Source organism: Carassius gibelio, chromosome A21 (genome assembly GCF_023724105.1).
Source record: "Carassius gibelio isolate Cgi1373 ecotype wild population from Czech Republic chromosome A21, carGib1.2-hapl.c, whole genome shotgun sequence".
Classification (NCBI taxonomy): Eukaryota; Metazoa; Chordata; class Actinopteri; order Cypriniformes; family Cyprinidae; genus Carassius; species Carassius gibelio.
Window position 1 is genome coordinate 4,504,537 of NC_068391.1, and position 21,783 is coordinate 4,526,319.

The 21,783-nt window shown below is 36.4% G+C and overlaps 1 protein-coding gene and 1 long non-coding RNA gene across 2 annotated transcripts; both read left to right on the plus strand.

Moving 5' to 3' along the window:
- The first annotated feature begins 12,771 nt into the window (after nucleotides 1-12,771).
- On the plus strand, nucleotides 12,772-21,478 carry LOC127941826 (tubulin-specific chaperone A). The gene is made up of 4 exons (XM_052537267.1): nucleotides 12,772-12,963; nucleotides 17,414-17,519; nucleotides 19,319-19,405; nucleotides 21,168-21,478. Exons 1-4 carry the CDS (start codon nucleotides 12,911-12,913, stop codon nucleotides 21,246-21,248), a joined length of 327 nt encoding a protein of 108 aa, XP_052393227.1. The 5' UTR covers nucleotides 12,772-12,910; the 3' UTR covers nucleotides 21,249-21,478.
- Nucleotides 12,970-16,887, plus strand: LOC127941827 (uncharacterized). Its single transcript, XR_008149146.1, has 2 exons — nucleotides 12,970-13,894; nucleotides 15,808-16,887. It is a non-coding gene; the product is annotated as an uncharacterized LOC127941827 (long non-coding RNA).
- Nucleotides 21,479-21,783: the final 305 nt, after the last annotated feature.

A 21,783-nucleotide genomic window follows, 5' to 3' on the forward strand; every position in this document is an offset into this window, starting at 1 on the left:
GTGACACTGAAGACTGAAGTAACGATTCAGCATTGCATCACAGAAGTAAAATACACCTAAAAATATATTCAGATAGAAAACAGTTAATTTAAATAAGTAATAATATTTTTTTTCTATATTTTTTGATCAAATAAATGCAGCATTTGTGCAACCGGCTAAAGTTCTGTTGAAAGATGGCACTGAGTACAACAGTTGCAAGGAATGATCTCTAAATAGATGTTTTGATATGGGTGAACTTTAATAAATTGCTTGCGCAGCCTAGATGATGGCAGAAAAAAAATTGCTTGTTTTTAGTTTCATTCCATTCAGATCGGAAATTTGGAATTTCCTTTTTGGAAAATTAGAATAGAATGCCAACTTCCAACTGAATGTCATCACCTAGGGAAATTTAGAGTACATAGTTGATGATATGCATTCACTCAAGCCAATAATATGTATCAGTGAGTCAAAGTTCCTTGGCACTTTTCACTAAAGCAGCCTGTAAGTTGCGAGCAGTGTGTTTAACCATTATCCACGTATACCTGCTCAAAAGCAGCCTCCCACAGTGCCACACACACACACACACACACAGCACCTCTGCCCCCTCTCACTCCCTAAAGAAAGCCAAACCTCCCATCTCCCCTCTCTTCCAGAAGGAGAGAGAGAGCAGCATCAGGCAGCTGGGTTGCAGCAGTAATAAAGAAAGAGAATCAATAGGGCATGCAATGGAGCCAAGGTGCTGCCATTCATCATGCGTCCTCCCAAACTCCCATCATTCATCAAAGTCAATGAGCCAGCAAATAGGAAAATGACTATTTGTATCAAACACATCTGCACTCATCCACTGAGGTATTTCATTCCCATTAACTCCCATGGTAAAATACACTGAGGGTTTGTGCGTGAAGAAGGGAAGAGAGCGTTGTGTGTCTGTTTGTGTTCGCGCTTGTGTGTGTATACGCTGTTGGTTGTTGCCAATTATCTGCCGAGGAACACTTTTATGGAGCGTGTGTGTGTCAGAGTGTTGTTTTTGAGGGACATTTTTACGTTTCAACAACACCTCCTCCTCCTCCCCCAATCCCTATCCTAACCCCATCATTTTTTATGGGCTGTCATTGGAGGATTTTAGTGTACATCTTCATCTGCCTATCCCCCCCCCCCACTTCCTCTCTCTCTGCATCCATTATTTTCACTATTACAACCTTTATCTTTTTGTTTTACCTCCTAATTTTTTGTCTTCTCTTTCACACACACACTATTTGGTTAACGCTTTGCTCTGTCTTTTATATATAAATCTCCCTTGGTGACACTATGCTTGGTTATATTATTCCAGGCTCCTTTTTTTTTCTCGATATGGTCGCTCTATAAATTCGGTGGCGCGAGGTAAAAATGAAGGTGGCTGATGGTTCGGATGCAAATGGCAGCGCCATCATCATTATGGTGTAATACCCCATGAAATGGTGGGGATCATTACTGCAAGGGCTTTATGGCCGGCGCTGAGTGGATGGCCAATGCTGAGCCATATTTTATATGAGAGTCTGTATATATGAGCTCTATCCTCCTCTTAAAGGCTATTATTAAAGCGACACTGTTTGCTTTGGTGGATTGTCTCGGGTGGTGATCCGTACACTTTATGAATATTCAATTCAATTGAATTCAATTCAAGTTTATTTGTATAGCGCTTTTTACAAAACAAATCGTTACAAAGCAACTTTACAGAAAATTATGTTTCTACAATATTTAGTAGTAGCTAGTAGTTTGTGCACATTTGACAGGATTTTAGAAAAAAAAAAAAAATAAATAATAATAATACAAGACGTAATCAGCTAGACGATGAACTATCAATATTATTAATTAAGTTATTATATGATTCAGTCACACATTTAGCAATAATTGTTAGTTCTGTTTGTTGATTCAGGGTTAGCATCATCTGAGGTCCTCTGAGGGTCAGCATCATCTCTTCTTCCAATATGACATGGTTTGGTAGTATTTTGTGATAACTGGCATTGATAAGACATGAGGAAGCATTATATGATGATTGACAGATGTAGACACACTTATATAAAAGAGCTAAGCTATTTTTGTACTTTATCTCAATCATGACATTGGCATGACATTATTATATAATATTAATGCCATATTTATATTAATTAACATTGAATAAAAGTTAAACTAATATTTTATATTAACATTATTAATAAGAGTGAAAGTTATCATGTGTTGCCTGTGTGTTTTCAATGAAGTAGATAAAGCGCAGAGAAATCAGGAGCGATGGAGGTTTCCAGGAAATGTCGGGAGAAATTAATTTCACTGATAAATCAAAACGTGAGCAGCAGTCCTGTCACACGTCAAGTGCTGCTGGTGTGAGCAGCAGCGTTAAAGCATCGTGAAGTTATGACGGCCCATCAACATGTGTCTTTCACACAAACACTCGCCCGATTAACCACTGTGTGACAACAGCAGCCACCGCAGCAGAGGCAGTAATGACAATAACAGGAAGGTCTTCCATCGATGTTGAATATTATTTTGAACTAATTCATGCATGATCATAAGTGCAATTAAAGTTAGGATTTTTGCTGTTAGAGTTAATGGAAATGTTTTTATAGAGGGCAGTCATTTGCATGTCATTTACATATTTAGATTGGACATCAAGATAGATAGATCTATCTATCTATCTATTATTCTGTCTGTCTATCTATCTATCTATTGTTCTGTCTGTCTATCTATCTATCCATCTATCTATCTATTGTTCTGTCTATCTATCTATCTATCTATCTATCTATCTATCTATATATTGTTCTGTCTGTCTGTCTATCTATCTATCTATCTATCTATTGTTCTGTCTGTCATTCTGTCTGTCTGTCTGTCTGTCTGTCTGTCTCTCTCTCTATCTTTCTGTCTGTCTGTCTATTCTTTCTGTCATTCCATTATTTTATCGATCATTCTTTCTATCTGTTGTTCTATCTATCATTCTATTTATAGTTCCATCTATCACTTTTTCTATCTGTTGTTCTGTCTGTCATTCTATCGTTCTGTCTTTCTAAAGTACTAGCAACAGTTTGGTGTATTGCTGTTAATCATGAATCTGTATACTCTCATCACTGAAGGACTATGACTGAAGGACCGGGGCTACTATTTTCCTCTCTCGCTCTCTCTCTCTCTCCGACATCCCCTCTTCGCTCATTCTCTCCTCCTGCTCTTTTTTCCCCTCCTGTGTTCTTGGCTTTCTGCCCGCTCCTCTGCAGTTCCTCCTCCGGGAGCAGCAGGCAAAGTCACCGGCTCTAGGAACAGACCTTTCAAATTCATAAAATTCATAGGATTTTTCACAAATGGGTGAACACAATTTTCTACCAATTTCCTCATTATGCAAATATGCAAAATATCGCATTTAGGCCAATTACGGTCCCACACTGTTCCAAATCCACCAGTTCAGGCCATAATTGCAGAAACTATCAAATAATTACGCTCGCTAATTGGGAATATTTGTGACAGATAAAACAAATTCTCGCGCAAATTACATTTCATTCAAGGAACCACTGTGCGCCGCAGCATTTTTATCGAAGTCTAATTTATCTTACATAATGAACTGAACTGAGTAGTTGTTATCGAATTTGAACAATTCATATGTCCCTAATGTGGAATGATGAAATAAATTAGAGAGAAATTTATACAATATTTTCCTGATCTAGGCCTACTTGGTGAGGCTCCTGCCGTTCAGAGGAAATCTTTCATTGCTATTACATTACGTGTCATGAGTCGCTGCTCTAACTGTCGTGAAATCTGATGGAAGCTGATGGGATGCGTTTCCCTCTTTAGAGAGGCTCATCACAGCTCCCACAGCAGAGGCCCTGCCCAAATTTACTGTCAAATGCCAATGAAACCACTGATATCAGGACATAAAGATCGTCTTCCTAAATCCAGACAAAATCTTTGTATGTGATTATGTAATTACAACACATAACCTGTTCTCCTAAAGTGCAGCAACAAATATTTGCATATATGCATATTTATATTTTGACATGATAATAGTCGATAAATAAGTATCATATTGCATCTACTTTTATTTTTTACTAGCTTTGTTTTGATAAAATATAGTATCTATACAATAAGAATATGATGATGATGGTGATGATGATGATTAGAAAAAGCATAATGTATTCTAAAGAGCAGCTATACACACACACATTGTAAGTATATATGCTGTATATGTGTGTGTGTGTTTGTGTTTAGTGTAGTGTGTTTAATGCATGAGTAACATGTTGCATATTGATATTTTGAGCAAAAATATTCATTTACTATGTCATTTACAATAATACTATGAAGAACGTATTATTAAAATATATTAACAATATTAATATAGTATTATTAAAAAAAGCCTATTTTTAGGAGTATTTATATTTTTACATCATCATAGTGGTAAATGCATAGGTACTACTAAATAATATTAACATTTTCGTCAAAATATTAATATAGTATGTAATTCATATCAGAATATTGATCGTCATTCAAAATAATAAAACATAATATATAATATTTAATATAAATATTTAAAAAGGGATTAAAATACTACTTGTTTACTCTAAAACTCAGTGTCTTCATGTTACCTAAAGGCCAGGAAGGTCATCTGTGGAAAAGGCAGTTTGTCTTGCCTGTTCTAGGTCTGTGTGTGTGTGTGTGGGTGTGTGGGTGTGTGTGTGTGTGTGTGTGTGTGATTTGTTTAATCCATGGAAATGGTTTTGGCGCTGTAAACAAGCCGTGCACGGAATGAGGGCGGCCATCCACGCGTGGCAGCGATGCCTATTTGTCAAAAAAATCTTCCATAAATAAATACTGGGCCAGGACGGGATAGGTGATGTCTCCATTTTAAACAGGAGCTTAAACTCGGAGGGCGCATGAGAGACCATCATTCAGAGGTGACTGTTTAACTCCATAAATCACACTGATGAGGTCTGGTTCTTTTCACACACAATCTCTTCATTTATTAAAAATTGTGTAGTGAATTTGCCTATATTTTAGAGCCAGTATAAGTGTAATTAAGAAACAGTTAATGCCACAAGATGTTTTTTCCTTTGTCAAATTTTACGAGGGAATGCATGGAGATAGGGAGGTCCTCAGATATGTCTAATGTTTAATTCAGTGCCATGGTTGCCAAGCATTTTTTAATTGACAAATTAGCGAGTTCTAATATACTGGAATTTAATCCTAATTAGTTAAGCGGCTGCTGAAGGTTTGAACATTGCACCATTTATTAAGAGGTCAATTTATTATTTGTTAAGAAGGCTTTATGAAATGAAAGGGCCATTTTTCAAATTGCTCCGCCCTTTAACGTGTCGTGGTGTTTGTTGTAGTCATTATAAATTCACTTTGATTTCAATCCCACAATAATACGGTCACTAATGGCACTGATATTGATGCTAATTGTAAGAGTCAATATTGAGGCACAGAGGAAAACCTCAGTCGAGTCAGGTCTGTGTTGCAGTCCTATAAACTGCTGATTGTTGTAAATACCTGTGAATTGAAAGATTATATCTTTTATTATATAAAGAAAAAAAAAACAGCAGACTGTTTAAATCAACTGCATTCAATTAACTCAACAAATAATGCATTTTTGTATAGTTAAATTAATACATTTACAAAGCGTACCTTAGATCTTACAGGCCTTTTGCATTTAATGCATTGCATGCATTTTTAAATTGCAGGTAAATAAGCATAAGCTTGCTCTTCGTGTACTATAAATGTCCAATTAAAACCTAAAATTGTTATTTTTTTGTATCGCAATCCGACTTTGACTTTGTAGAAAGGCACTATATAAAATAAAAAGTATTTTATCATTATTATTATTGCATTTTAGTTTTAATTTAGAGTCCAAAGACATTTGTATATTTGCATAATATCATTTAATTTATTTACAATAAATAATGTGACATTATTATTATTTAACCTTTTTACAATTCTATACATTTTTATTGTTAGAATTTTATTCTATTAATTGATTTATAATTTTTGTTTTATTGTAAACAAAAGCTGAGTATGTAAAAAAAAAAAAACTATATAAAATAAACATTTTATTATTATTTTAGAATTGTATGTTTTAATTTGGCCATGAGGATCAGGGTTAGTTTTCTTACAATTTACTTGCAATTATTGTTGTTATTTTACAATTATTTTATATTTATTAATTTATTTGTAAAATTCTATATTCTCTAAAACAACTTTTTTAAAGTTTTATTATTATTTATTATTATTATTATTGAGAGTTTAAAGCGAAAACATGCATATGTCTTGTCTTATTTTGTGTTTACAGCATGTTATGTTTGGATTCTCTCTCTCTCTCTCTCTCTCTCACTCTCTCTCTTTCACCAGTCCCTGGTTCCCCGTCCCCCATCCGTACACAGCGTCCTTCGGCTCTCACAGGCGCATCATGTGCCGCCGGAGCGGACAGATGAAGAAGAGGATATTAAGTGACTCTATCTAACATCCAGGACACAATGGCGGTGATTGATGGAGGACAAAGTGGGAACAGCAGGACGGAGGATGGGAGGGGGGCGTCCGCTGGGGGTCTCTGTCGAGAGCTGGAGCTGCGTCCCCGTCCGCCGTGTTTACTCACTGATGCTCTCAACAAGACAGCCATTGACACTCGGATGGATGAATCCCGATCTGCCGCACGGAGCCAGAGGTTAGCAGTGCTGGAAGATAGAGCTCCTCCACGACACGCTCTCTTCACCTAATCTTCCGGCAAAATATTTATCATTATCAATTGGGGCCTGCTCTCTGACATTAGAATAGCACGTATGGATAAACCCCGGGAGGATTATCGATCCGCCCGGCAGCAGCTTACACAGGCAGCCGTCAAAGACTCGGGGTCATAAGGAACAATAGGCTAAGAGTAAAAGCATGGTCTATCCAGCCCTCCGCTCGGGTTTATTAAGTAAAACAATGAAGCAAATCACACCAGCATGACATAGACAACCCACTAAAGCCCACTCATGTTTCTGTAGGAGCCCAGTGCTGCACATTTTGCTTATTTACACACCGATTTACAAGTAACAAGTTTGGAAGAAAGATTTTTTTTATGTTTTCGAAAGAAGTCTGCATTATTTTTACCAAAAATACAATAAAAACAATAACATTGCGAAATATTGCAATTTAAAACTATTATAATTGATTTTAATACGTAATTTTTTTCCTATGCAAAGCTGAATTTTCAGCTTCATTACTCAAGAAACATTTATTATAACAGCTGTCCTCAGTAAGATTAAAAATGTACTTTTATGCAGCAAGTACGAATTAAATTGATCAAAATTGACACTAAACACATTTATTATGTTACAAAATATTCTATTTCAAATAAATGCTGTTCTTTTGAGCTTTCTATTCATCCAAGAATCCTGAAATAAACATTTTCAACGTATTATAATAAAAACAATCCTTATTACTCTATTATAATTGGGCTCCGTTGATAATTTATAATAACTGAGCAGTAAATAAGCATATCAGAATAATTTCTGAAGGATCATGTGACACTGAAGACTGGAGGAATAATGCTGAAAATTCAGTTTTGCATCACAGGAATAAATTACATTTTAAAACTATTTTTTTTTTTTATTGCAATAATATTTCACAATATTTCCGTAACGTATTTTTGATCAACTGAATGCAGCCTTGGTGAGCAGAAGAGCATAATCTTTCAAAAACTTGGTAATGAAGAAGAGCGGAAGTGAGTTTGTCAGATGAGGGACGCCCCAAAATGTGCAGCTCCGGGGTTTTCCAGGATCAGGACTGAGATCAAATAAAACAAGGTTAGTGGATCCTTCAGGTTCCCTCTCCCGACTGAAACAGATGTAAAACCTAAATTCACATTGTGCACTGTGTATTTTTCCCTCCTGTACACTTGTCTTGGTCTGGGTGGAATTGAGAAGATGGCAGGTTGATATTAGAAATGTCTGTTATGTATCTGTCATATTTCCAACTTTATTCCTTCTGAAGTGGAGAGCGAGAGAGAGAGCGAGAGCGCTCTGGATGAATGGCAGCAGGTGCCAGCGGCTTCTCGCCTCCCGAGCGCTAATTGACCGACAGCGTTCATACACACATTCTCACTAATTTTACATTTGCTATTCCGGAAGGGTAACCAGGCACGTCTCAAGGAATACACAGTATTTGCACTTACTCTGCAGGCCATCAACGATCTTAAAAAAAAAAAGGAAAAAAGAAGTAAATTAGCAGCTTTGTTTGATAATAAGGCCTCTAAGATTAAGACTCATTTTTGTGCCACACACACACACACATACATATATTTTACAAAGAGAATTCCCTTGTCAGCTTTTTTTTTTTTAGATTAGAAAAATTGCAATAAAAATATAATGTGTAAATTAGTGTCATATACAAAGATTTTATTCAAATGCCGATTTGGTGCTCAGGAAATATTTATTATGTATTATCACATACAGGGTTTTTTTTTACCTATACTCTAAGTTTTTTTTTTTTTTTTTTTTTTTTCACCTTTATTCAACAAGGAAACATTGATCATAAGTATTAGAATATTTTATTTGTAAATATGCATTTTAATCATTTAATTAAAATGCTAACTTTTATATAATTAACATTACTTGTTCAGAAAAATGATCCCCATTTTATTTTAAACATTTTAATTCAAATAAAGTTAGAAACAAATAATGCATAAATACATAAAACAAAGATAAATAAATGGCTCACACCAACATTGTCCATATGGATCCAGTATTGAAAATGAAAAACAACCCTTGCCGTCTGCTAAGTCTTGATATGTACATTTTTTTCTTGTAGATGATAATTAGTAATATTATATATCGAATTAACCAAGAACCTGCTGATTCAGAAGAAACCAGTTCTGTAATTTAACATGCATTAGCATTAATCCAAAACATATTATTAATTAGAAATTAAAATTCAGTTTTTTTTTATCTTGTAAACCCTTCATATTTTCACACATACTTCTAAAATCCCCTCAAGATGGTGATGCTTGTGCATGATAGTTTACAGTGCACTCTAATGTCTTTTGTAGGGCACATTTTATCAATACAGAGGGTATAAAAGAAAAAAACCTAGCAATCAGCATGGCATGTTTTAACATAAATTCCCCCAATGAGTGCTTTTGGGTTAAACAAACGTAAAATTCATGACATAGTCCTTCTGAAGGAATGAGAGAGAGCCGACGGTGGTGTTCGGAACCAGATGCACATCGCTGCTTTGTTGTTAATTCACATCCAAACGCGGGGAAGAGCGAGTACATGAGTAAATGAATTAGCCACTATTGGGTTTATGTGATCAAATATACTGTCTGGTATGACAGACATTCTTCATGCTTTTGAACACTGATTTACATTATTAAATGTTTAATTGAATATTAGAAAGGGGGGCCTTTGTTGAAAGCAAAGAGTTCACACACACACACACACACTCTGCTTTTGAAAACTCCAAAGTCATCCAGTTTGCTCTAATCACCACAATTAGTCCTGAATTATCACCGGACTCTGACAGACGTTCCTTGTAACTCTCTTTTATTTCCAGGCAGCGCTAATCAGCCGCTCTCATTACTGACGCTGATTAAACTGCAAATTAGCCAGCAGTGGCCCCGTTCAGCCTACCCGCGACTCGCTCAATATCAATTAGGCTCAGCAGCTTGTCTGCGGCTCTCTGGGCGCCTCCAAATGCTTGATAGTGCCACTTATTAGTTTGGAAAACTAGGAAAATACCAATAATCAACGAGTCAGAGAAAGAAGAAGAGGGGAAAGCGAGAAACCGGCTCTTTTTTTTATGGATACGTTCAGCTCAGGGGCCAGTTTTAGGAGCGTGTGCATGAGGGCCGGATGGTAATAACAGCTGTCATCTCAGACCGGAGCACGGATGGCCCCTTATCAGGGTGTCAGCGGGGAAGAAAAATGTATTAGACAAGGTAATATCTAGGCTTTTTGAAGTCACTTTTAGATATAATGAATCACATTAAAGCGTGACCAATCTGAAATCCTACATCATTAGGTCGTTCCGGTAGCAGTTCGAATGAATAAGTATTTTTTCTCTCCTTCTAACCTCCTGGAACCGGAGTTAATGACGGTTTATTTTATTTATTTATTTCATTAAAGAGATATCATCTAATAAGCCCGCAATTATTTTCCTCTGGTCCCTTGGATAAAGTGTCCAAGCGATAAAAGCGAACATAAAATGCTGGGAATTCAGAAGCCTGGTGGTTTGGTTTCCTATTAAGCATGGTAATTTGTGAATGAACGGCGTAGAAGCTGGAATCACAGTAGATGATTATTGCAGTAAACAATATCAATGGCAAGTACACAGCTCTATTGCAGCAGCTTTTTGGAAATTTTCAGTGTATTGGATTGCATTTAATTCACCATTCCCTTCAGATCAAAGTCTCTGAACACCGTTTTAGCTCTTTGCCAGTCAAATATATCTGCTATCTAGACTAAATTAATATGAAAACTGACAGTATGCGGTTGTAGCTCAAGAAGCTATTTCCACCTGACCTTTGACCTTAGATTTTTTTTCATATGAAATACTATATTTGACTGTGAATGAAACCAGTTAATTTAAATGTTACTGCATGAATCACATTTTAAATTAGCAGCAGATAAATTCAGCCTGTTATATTTGCCTAACATTAACATAACATGACACTATTGTCTTCAGTAGAACTACTTTACTGCTTAAAATTGATTAATTTAGCAATAAATAATACTGCTGCTTTGCTGCTTATTAGTGTAAAGCTTCTTTTGAACAACATGTATTGCATAAAGTGCTATATAAATAAATGTGGCTTGACTTGATTATATTGCTTTGGATGTTGTCAAATAGCACAAAATAGATTAACTATTATAAGAGACAGCTAGGCCAATAACCGCTACTGATGTGGTTGAACAACATGGGCTTACATTTACCAATTCTTTAATTTACTTGGCTCTTCAAATAGACTGTGTATTTAATTGAAGGTAAAGTATAGATTGTATAGTGTGAATGTAACATGTAACTTGTTATTCCTCTAGTCAGATGTTTATCTATAGCTTTAGCAGCTATTGAATCAGAAGTCTCGAACAATCTTTTTTTTTATTTTTTTTTATTTGTTTTGCATTTCAAGCAACTTAACAAAACAAAATACAGACTGAGAGATTCATATTATTCATACTATAAAAGAGAAATAAACCAACATACAAGACATTAATCCAAATAAAATAAAAATATATTCATGCAACCATCAATATTGCAGGGGATTAAACAAAATCACACTTATTAAACAAATCACATAATGGCCTTAACACATCTCATAATTTTCAGGACCTCTGTATATATGTCAAGCTCTTTTAAAAAAAATTAAACTGGGGTGCTGTTTTTAGAACTTAAAGTATTTTAATATGAGAACTAAACAATTTACGTGAACATAAATTGACACGAATACTTTTATTTATATCCGTTTCTATTATTTGTTAATTTTATGGCAGAAAATGCGGTTCTTATGGTTTCTAATGGACACGCAGGAGGCCAGTGCAAGGGCGTTTTGGGATGGCATCTTTTTCTTCTGCTATACTTGACCTTTTTTATGATCAATAACCGTAAATGAGTCGATTTAGTGACGTGATCATGAATCACGCGCGTCTTCACCGGACAGGTTACCCGGATGACGGAGACCGGCGTCTCTGCGCGTGGGCTCCGGCGGTGATCACATTCATCATTCCCAGTCCGATGTCTACAGTTTGACAGCTCTTGACACCTGTGACACATCTCACTTTACCTGCTCCGGTCTAAAACATTACCTCCGGCAATCGAGGTGTCTGTGATGTCCAGTCTGCTTCCGGTGGCTGTGAGGAGTAGATCACACAGACACAAGAGCACTGACCGAAACAACTGAAGCATCTTCTACAATAACAACAATGTACTATAATAATAACTAGCCTATAACTATTCTTAATTTACTAACCAACATAGAACACATTTGTCCTCTAAATAATAATTATAATATGATTATAGCATAGGCTATGTATAATAATATCGAAAACAATAATAATAATTTAAACATTATTAGAAAATGTTTATAATATAATGTTATTATATATAATTAATAAAATTAATCATTATTAAATTATTATAATATTATTATTATTAATTAACAGAGAACGCATATGCTGTAGCTATAATAATAATATGATTACAAAATGTGTAATAACAAAATAAATTTATAAAATATTTACATTATAATTTCATTAATATTAATTATAGTTAATTAACAATTATATTATTAATTATGATTAATTAACTGACTTACGGAGAATGTATCTGTCCACTAACTATCATTACTATTATTAGTATAATTCTAAAAATAGTATGTTATATAGTATATTATTATTTAAGCCTAACCCATAAAACCAATCATGAAGAAGTCCCTACAAACTGTTAAAACATTTGTAGGTCTATAATATTATTTGAGCTAAAAAAGTTAATGGGTATGTTTATTGATAGGTCTGTTAAATGTTAAATTATTTTTGTGATTAACATATTCAAGTTTGTTTTAAAAAACAGAATCCTTGATAATCAGCAGTAAAATAATAATAATAAAAGATTAAGAAAAACATTATACAGTTTGATACCATGGTATTAATTGATTACTATATTCATACGACTTTTGCATGTTACTTCTACTTTGTTGTTGTTGTTAATGGATTTTTCATTATCATCCTTTATAGGCAAAAGGCCTATATACCGGTAAATTACACTATAACGTAGTAAAAATAAATCAAGAAACTGTCACGTGCTCTCTGCTTCACCTGCGCATGCGCAGTGCGCACGTTTTCTGCTGCGTAGTCTCTCTGCTAACAGGCTGATCTCTGCTGCTCGATCTTATAAACATATTTATCTGCGTTTTCATCCGTTTGCACTATTTCAAACAACACGGACAATGGCGGATCCAAGAATACGGCAAATAAAAATCAAGACCGGTGTGGTTAAACGGTAAGTCTGAGTAATCCTATTTTTAAGTGTATTAATGTCAGCAGGATAAGGCCGCGGATTCACCGGCCCCTCCACGGGCATACGCCGCAATTGAGTGTCCTCATTGGGCGGAAGCTGTAAGTACAGGCCGTTGCTCTGACATGCTCTAGCATTGTTCAGACGCTGAATACCCCAGTCACTTTCAATGAGGTGAAAGCTGAAGTTATACAACCTATAAGAGTTATGCTAATTTACACTTGTTTACGAGTCCAACATAAGTAGACAAAAATAAGGGATTTAATTAAGAATTTGATGCTATGTTGATGCCACATGCAATAGATATTTTTATATTCTCTCAAGCAGCAGATGTGTTTCTCAGGACTGTAATTAAAGGATAATCAAGAATGGCTTAATCTCATCTGATTTGTTTAGACGTAATTATTGATTATTGAAAAAATTTGTTATTATTGACAAAGTTAGCATGAAAGTACAAACTTTATAGAATGAGATATGACCTTCGTATGATCTCATTGACATTGATTATGTTTAGTCACTCTGTACAACTGACAGTCCCTAGTAAGACCAGGATCTTAGAAGCGTTTAACCAATGTTAGACTGGTATTAAAGTTGGTCATTTGTGTTCTGTGAGTGTTTCTGATCTTGCCTTATCCTCTCCTCACACCTCCTTTTGTCTTCTCAATCCCCACCTGACTGCTGTTTGCATTGATTGACCAGATGAGGGCCTGATTGAGATGGGCCTGTTTGATAGGACTGGTAATGGAAGTGTGGGAATGATTCTCAGTGGGATTGAGAAGGAGAGAGGGTTAGGAAACAACTTGCACACCATGCCAACACAGGAGACAACATCGTAATGAGCCGAGCTGTGATAAGAACTGAACGCTCGGCCTGTCAAACACAGCTGATGTCCACATGAGGGACCAATCACTTCTAGGTGTCTGAATTTATGTTGAATTTGCTTATTGCATGGGCACTGCTGGTGTCGATTGATGGTTTTATGATGGAGCATTCCCGCTGTCAGGCCCAGCGACGACACACAATGTTCGTGTCTGTCTGACATGTTTCTTCTGGATTTCCCATCTGTTTTTTGCCCTCTATGTGGACGGTCCAGCCTTCGTATCGATTAGAGCGGTGCGAGTTGCTTCGTTTTCTTTCAGCTGAGTCTTTAGGTTCTATAGATTTGTCTCCGAATTCTCTCCCCATGCGAGCACAGGCCTCTGTGGTTCACTCAAACAAGGCCTTCTTGGCTCCAGGTCAGATAATTGATTTTGCCACCTTTGAATGCTGTATTGCTGAATTGCATTTCTTCATTTGTCAGGCCAGTGAGGTGTGGGCTGCTTGATGGTCTCATGGTTTACTCATTTTAAATCAGTTTGTATGTTTGCGCTAGCTTCAGTTTGTATCTCTGGGTCCTTGGGTGTTCATTTTTGGTCTGTATGGAAACAAAATTCAGCTTTGCATCACAGAAATAAATGACAATTTAAAGTATAATAAATTTGAAAACAATTATTTTAAATTGTAATAATATATCACAATATTAAATTTTTTTTTTTTCTGTATTTTTGATCAAATAAATGAAGGCTTGATGAGCAGAAGAAACTTCTTTCAAAAACATTAAAAAATAGTAATGTTTCCAAACTTTTGGTCTGTACTGTATATATATTTGCATAATAAATGAAAAGAAAATAGAATATAAATAATAAGATTATAAAGGTATTTGGATTTTTTTTTTAAAGAATAGAATTATAATAGTGAGTGCAAAAGTTAGAGGGTCAAATAAAGATGGAAGAGATGCGTTTTACGCCTATTCTTGATTTTTATATATAATTTTTTTGTATCAGTAATGTACAATAGGTTTTTTTTTTCTTTTTTTTTCTGTTATTTTGTTAATATTTACTGCATTAATTTAAGTTTAAGTTTTTTTGTTGTTTTTTTGACCACATGTATTATGGTGGTTACCAGTACATTTTAAGCTGTGACACAGATTTTGTTGCTTTAAATAGATTATTGTATTTAGGCCTATATAGTGTATATTATTTATTATATCAAACATTGTTGATGCTTTTTTTTAATGTGTATATCTGGCAACCACAGCTGTTGTGATTTTATTTATATATATATATATATATAATAAAATCGTGAACACATCAGGATTTTTTTCAAATCTGATAATTTTGCTATATACAATAATTGCCATATTTATCATGATTGTTTCAGTGTTTCTGTATTTTAGACCATGTCTGTTGTTCTAGCCCTCTTTTGTGATGCAGGGCTATGAAGAGTTCTCCTGCTGTAAGACCAGCTGCTGTAGTACATGTGGCTGCTTGTAATGTCAGTTAATTACACTTTCAGGTCAAGCTCCTCTCATACTCCTACATCCCTGAACTTCATGTCTTCAGACACCTCCAGGGAATTCCTGAAATGCCCTATGAAGTGGTCAAGATATAGTGTTCTCTGCTGAATCTGAAGCATTTAGTCCAAATGTCTCGTCAAAAATCAGAAATTTTGTCCTGTAAAGAAAAATTAAGGATATTTTTACAGAATTTTCTCTTCATCTTGGCTTTGAAACATGATCGTGTTGATCTAAACGAACTGCCTGCCAACCCCACATCTTGTCATCGTCCTCTCCGTCTTCCACCGTCTCCGCTCTACCCTATTCTTTTCTTCTTTTTGTTGCTGTATTCCAGTCAGTGTTTTCTGGCCTAGCTCAGCGGATGCACTTAATAAAATGACAGACGTAATTTGCTTTTGTCACCGGGTCTCGCCGCTGGCCCGCTGCCTCAAAAATACAGTATTAGAGGGGAGAGAATGTTTGTGTCGAGTCTAATTCTTTTCTCTATTTTCCAGAGAGATGCTTTTTCCATTAAGCTGAAGGAAGCAGCCCTGGCAGCCCCATTTACAGCTGCCCAGCTCCGCCCCTGCTATAAGCAGCTCCCACATCACCCCGCAGAAACAAGAAATTAACATCAGCATGACACTTTTTCATTAGCCTGTCTCTCACTTTTATTAGAATTATGCTACACCCCAATCTTTCCACCCCTCCGGCTTCCTCTGTGGTTGCACCCCCTCCTCCTTTTACTGCAGTTTCATTTTTGCGTGCATGTCAGAGAAAGCCTTACCTTGAGCATATGTTGAGAATTGCACCAGGGCGTCATGATTGAAGCCTGTTAAAACTGGCGTAATTGATGTAAAATATGACATATTGTCGCAGGCGGAGACAAATCTTACAGCATGTGGCCTGGGCTGGCAGTATGTTTGATTAATGGAGAAGTGTCTTGTCCTCTCTCTCTTCTTCTCTGACTAACACACACACACACACACACACATTCACGGCTGATTTTATGAAAAATGATTTTCGCAACGGCATGTCGTCCCGACAAGCGAGCAGGCCGCAGACGGAAAGCGGTTATTAGCTAGAATCATTATCAATAGTGATATTTTCAAACTCCATTACGGCAATCAGGCCGCGAATTTATTCAGTGCGTTTAGTTCATTTGGCCATAATTGATAAATAATCAAAATTTATCAATGTACTTGCTCTGCGTTTTCACTAACAATCAAGCAAAAGTGGCCCATTTGCCACCTGACTTGGTTCAAATTAGGGACTAAATTGATGATCAATTAATCCTAGTCGGGACAGTACAGTGTCTTTGTGAGTGTGTGCGAGGGAAATGGAGACAGATGCAGTTAAAAGATAGATTAGCGTAGCGATCAGGAAGGAGCTGATGCAGTTTAGAGCTGCGGCTAACAAGAATGCAGCTTTTCTGAGATTGACAGTAGGTAATCATAAAAGAAGAGGCAAAAAACTGAATTGGGAATTTTAATTTTAAATTAAATTTTGTGTGGAATCTTATAGAAGTGGGTTAACATATTACATTTGTTTGTGTTTTACCATTTCGTGTTGTTTCAATAAAGTAGTGTTCAAAAGTTACTGCTCAAGAAACATTTCTTATTTTCAGTGTTGAAAACAGCTGTGCTGCTTAATATTTTAGCAGACTCGGAGGTACACTTTTACCCCCAGGATGAATAAAAGATTCACTTATTTGAAATAGAAACATTATAAATGTCTTTACTGTCACTTTTGATCAGTTTTTAATGCATCCTTGCTTTAATGCATCCTTTGATTTCTTAAGTCTTAATGACTTTTAACTTTTAAACAGTAGTGTATTTTGATTAATTTTCAAAACATTGTCTATATCTTAGTTGTCATCTTTATGTTGTGTTATGTATATAACAAGCTTATTAAACTATACTTGCATTGTTTTTATTTATGTAACATTTTGTTTAAACAAAGATTGGTGCATTCATCTTTTGAGAGATCTGTAAGTTAGCTAGTTGTTTGATTTCATGGTGATAAATTCTTGACAGCATTGGTTAAACATAAGTATGAATGTTTTTTTTGTAAAACTCACCTCTCGCTATCCATTCTCATTCTTGTTTCTCTCTCTCTCAGTTTGGTCAAAGATGAGATGTTGTACATAAAGGAGGCAAAGCAGCAGGAAGAGAAGATTGAGCGTCTCAAGGCAGAGGCAGGAGACGAGTATGTAATCAAGAAACAGGTAAGAGGAATAAACTACCTGAAACAACACCTGCCCGGTTGAGAAACCTGATGAGCCTCACTCATTTAAAGGACTATGTTTGGGGTCCAGAATTGAAGAATCCAGCGATACACAGCTCCATTCAGGGATCAGTTATATATATTTATTGTATGTTATACACACATATTATATATAATTATATATCAGCATGTATGTATAGAAAATACCAGCAACGCCATGTCAATTTTAGCCACATTTAGCACTTGGCAAGAGTTAATTTTGGACTCTGGAAGGAGAACATTCTCAGACTGTAAATAGAGGCAACGATGTTAATATCACACTGTTATGTGCTTATGGGCAACTCGTCCAATAGCACTGCTATAAAAAAAAGTGCACAACGAAGCTGCTCTGTGAGCTGAGCCCTGGACCACTTGTACTGTGGGCTTCTGTAAGCATAAGCCAATAATGAGACTCAAAGCCATTTAGGCTGAGGACTACATAACATAACCCTCTCCACTTACAAAGGGGATTAGGTAGAATTAAGCAGACAAAGTCTGTGCCTGCAATTATAGTTATAAAACCTGGTGATGGTAGATTACGACAACTAGCCGGTGGCGACTAATATATCACCAATAGAAATCCCACTGGCGCAAGCCCAGGAGGAGGCCATTCCTATGGTGGAGTGGGCCCTAAAGCCTATAGGTAGATGGGCTCTTCTGGAGCCAACCAAGCCGTGCCGAGATCCTCCACAGCCAGCAAAGTTAGAATATGTATCAGCTTACTGTCCATGGTTTCATCCTCAGATGTGCCGAAGGAAATAAAGCTGTTCGCAGCTGACGAGTGCCGCTGATCCTCATGTGTGAAGCACACAGGAAAATCGAGGTTTGGAGTAGAGTGAAGCACAAAGGTACTGCGCCGTTGTGGTTTCACTCAGGCCCAGTGCAATAGCCCCGCTGGTATGCGGTTTCTTTCTCCTAGGGCAGAAAGGAAGCCGGAGAGCAGAGCAAGGAGGACTGCCTTCATTAAAGGTGGCGATCCACGAGTGGAGAAGGCGAGACTCATGTCTCAGTGAGCTCAGCCCAGACAAGCGACGCACTCAATGTGCCCATCTGCATTGTGCAGGGGTTTCCTAGATGAGCCACACTCATGGTGTAACATTTGCAGCAATTTAAATCAGGCTTCAGTATCAGAGTAAAAAGGGGTTTCCCTAATAAGCATGTCAAGGCAACGGGAGAGATTGTTCGAAAGGGAACTGAACACTACACTGCTGTTACCAGTCAGTTGTTCTGTTGGGTTAAAGAAATTGCTTTGATAAGGGTGAAAGACACAGAGTTGATTCGGTATGGCAGCGCTGTGGGTGAAATCAGGGTGAGTTTTAATGAGTTTTAATGTGCTGATGCAAAATTAATGATGTTATGTAACTTTAGAGGAGTTTTGTAATTAACAACACATGCTGCTAATTTAGAGGTTCTCAAGGAGTAGTGGCCCCTTTTCTCTCTCTTCATTCTCTTCTTCACCTTCTATCTGGAGTGAATGCATATACATCTGTTTTTAAAGGGCTAGTTCACACAAAATTTACAATTCTGACATGAATACTCAACGATTACTCATCTTGTTGTACATGTTCAATATTGGAAGGTGGACCAATAGCTTACAAACTCACTCAACAAGGAGTTCAAATACTTAATGAAGTAATACAGACATATAAACGGCTCTCTGAATGTAATAGAGAAGTTCTGAATGATTTTTTTAATGTGAAAAGTCGTCTGTTTTTGTTACAGTACAGAGCCTGTAAAATCTCTTAAATGTGTCTTTAACAGCTGGAGGTGTTGCAAGAGGCAAAAATGATGATCCCTGACTGCCATCGTCGTTTAGCCGTGGCCCACGCTGACCTGGAACAACTGTTGGTGAGAATATGAAGCACACAGTGTTTCAGGTGTTGACCTACCTGAAAGGTTTGAACTCGGCAGCACAATTCAAAAATTAGTTTCCCAAGAATATACATTTGCTCAAAATGCCATCAAAGATGTAGATGAGGTTTTTTCATTATTAGAACAAATTTGGAGAAATGTATCATTACCTCGCTTGTTCACCAGTGGATCCTCTGCAGTGAATGGGTGCTGTCAGAATGAGTCCAAAGATCTGATAGAAATATCACAGTAATCCATAAATAATCCACACCACGTGTTTGCTTAGAACTTGATTATTTTCTCTTAACAGTGCTTGATCTGTGCATATTTCTCTATTGATTTCAACAAGATGATTTTTTTCATAGGAGGTTGAAGTTAAAATCCTTTAAATGATGGACTTGTTTCTTAAAAATGCATAGTATTTTGCTTCCCATGATGTTAATTGATGGGCTTTAGTGGTGTGAATTTTTTGAGTGATGTTTTTATCAGCTGTTTAGACTCTCATTCTGACGGCACCCATTCACTGCAGAGGATCCATTGGTCAACAAGTGATGGAATGCTGAATTTCTCCAAATCTGTTCAGATGAAGAGACAAACTCAACTACATTTTGGATGGCCAGAAATTGAGTTAGGATAGAAAAGTTGTTCATTGTCTGAATATTGGCTGCACAGGAGTATATTTTTGTGTCCAAGCATCTCCCAGGTATTTGGATCTGTGCTAAGCACAAGACATGATTGCAGGTTTATGTGTGTGAGGGAAAATGTCTGTTCGTGAGAGATGTGCAGGGGAGATGGTGTGCCATCCGCTTCCTGTTTGTTGGCATTTAGAGGAAGTGAAGGATTACAGGTCACATTAATTAACAGCAAACAAAGCTGATTACACAGTTCAAACAGCTTGCTGCGACAGCCTCTGTTTGGGTTTCAATAAAAATGGTTCCTATTCCCTCTATATTTTTGTGTCAGAGTAAAACTGCAGCAGCTCATTGAGGCTTCACACACACACTCACACACACACACACACACAGTCCTGTGCTGCACTCATTCAGTTCATTAGTAATGTTGTCACGGCAATGGCCTCCATAGAAACCGTTGTCGATCGATTAGCATTGATATGACCTACTCCTCTCACTGCCTCCATTACATTTTCTCACTGTGTTAGGTGCGAGTGTGTTTGTTTGTCTGAGGTGCTGTGTGTGTGTGATTATCTGACAGGTTTACTGAGTGGATTAGCTGTTTTTGGTGAGGTAGTTAGTCTCTTTCATTGTTACTGTGATCTGATTTACTAACTCTAACTGGCTGGAAAGCTCCCGGTCTCTAGTCTTCAGCTTTGAGTTTATTCTGTCATTTAAGGCAGTTGAAAACCAAGATTGTTGTTTATATAAGTGGAAATATTTTGCTAAATGTTTTTATATTGACTAAAGTGATGCAGTGGATTTTGAAATCTGAAGTTTGGTATAATTCAATTACATTTATATAATTTATGGTTTAAAAAAAAAAACACACATTGTGATTTTAAATTATTTCCGTATTTTAGATGAGAAACAAATGTGTAATAGGTATAGTAGTAATTATGATCAGTTGATTAAATTAATAAAACCAATGCTTTTATTGTATTGTAAATTACAAGAGTTGTAAGATGCATCACTTTCTTCATGTTATTTGTTCATTATTCATGTTTTTAATTAACCAGATATTACTCGCACTTATTAAGACTCCAGAATGGGTGCAGACGATGACTTGGAATTATTTTTATTTTCAGGAGACAGAAGAGGAACTGGCTGAAATGGAAGAATACAAGGAGGCCAGAACTGTTTTAGATTCAGTCAAGCTGGAAGGATGATGGACACAAACGAATAAACACCCACAGACGCTAACGTACACACAGACAACCCAAATCCATTCCATTTGTTCTGACCTGTTTAGTGTTTCAGACACAATGCGAGATGTTTACTGATTGCTTATGTTTGGATTTCAATGATTTTTGTATTGATTCATAATTTAACGACAATTTTCTTCCTAGAATTCTGTGATCAAATGCACACAATCGTGAAATAAAGTTTCTTTATACTATTTCAATCCCTTTTATTTATTTTATTAATGTGCAGATAGACCTTCATGCGCCTAGTCAGTATTTAATAACACTTTTTTTTGTTCAGCTCTATATCTTCAGTCCATTATAGTGTTACTTTTTTTAGATTAGACCTTCACCTGCTGTGGGAAGGGAAAAATTGACAAGTCTTTGATTTCATGTTAACATTTCACATTTATTCCTGCTGCAGGTATGTGTGACTATATAAAGCTAAATTAATATGTGAGACACTGGCCTTGAGTTTTGATATAAGATGCCATATGCTTTCCCTTCTCATAGGACTGCA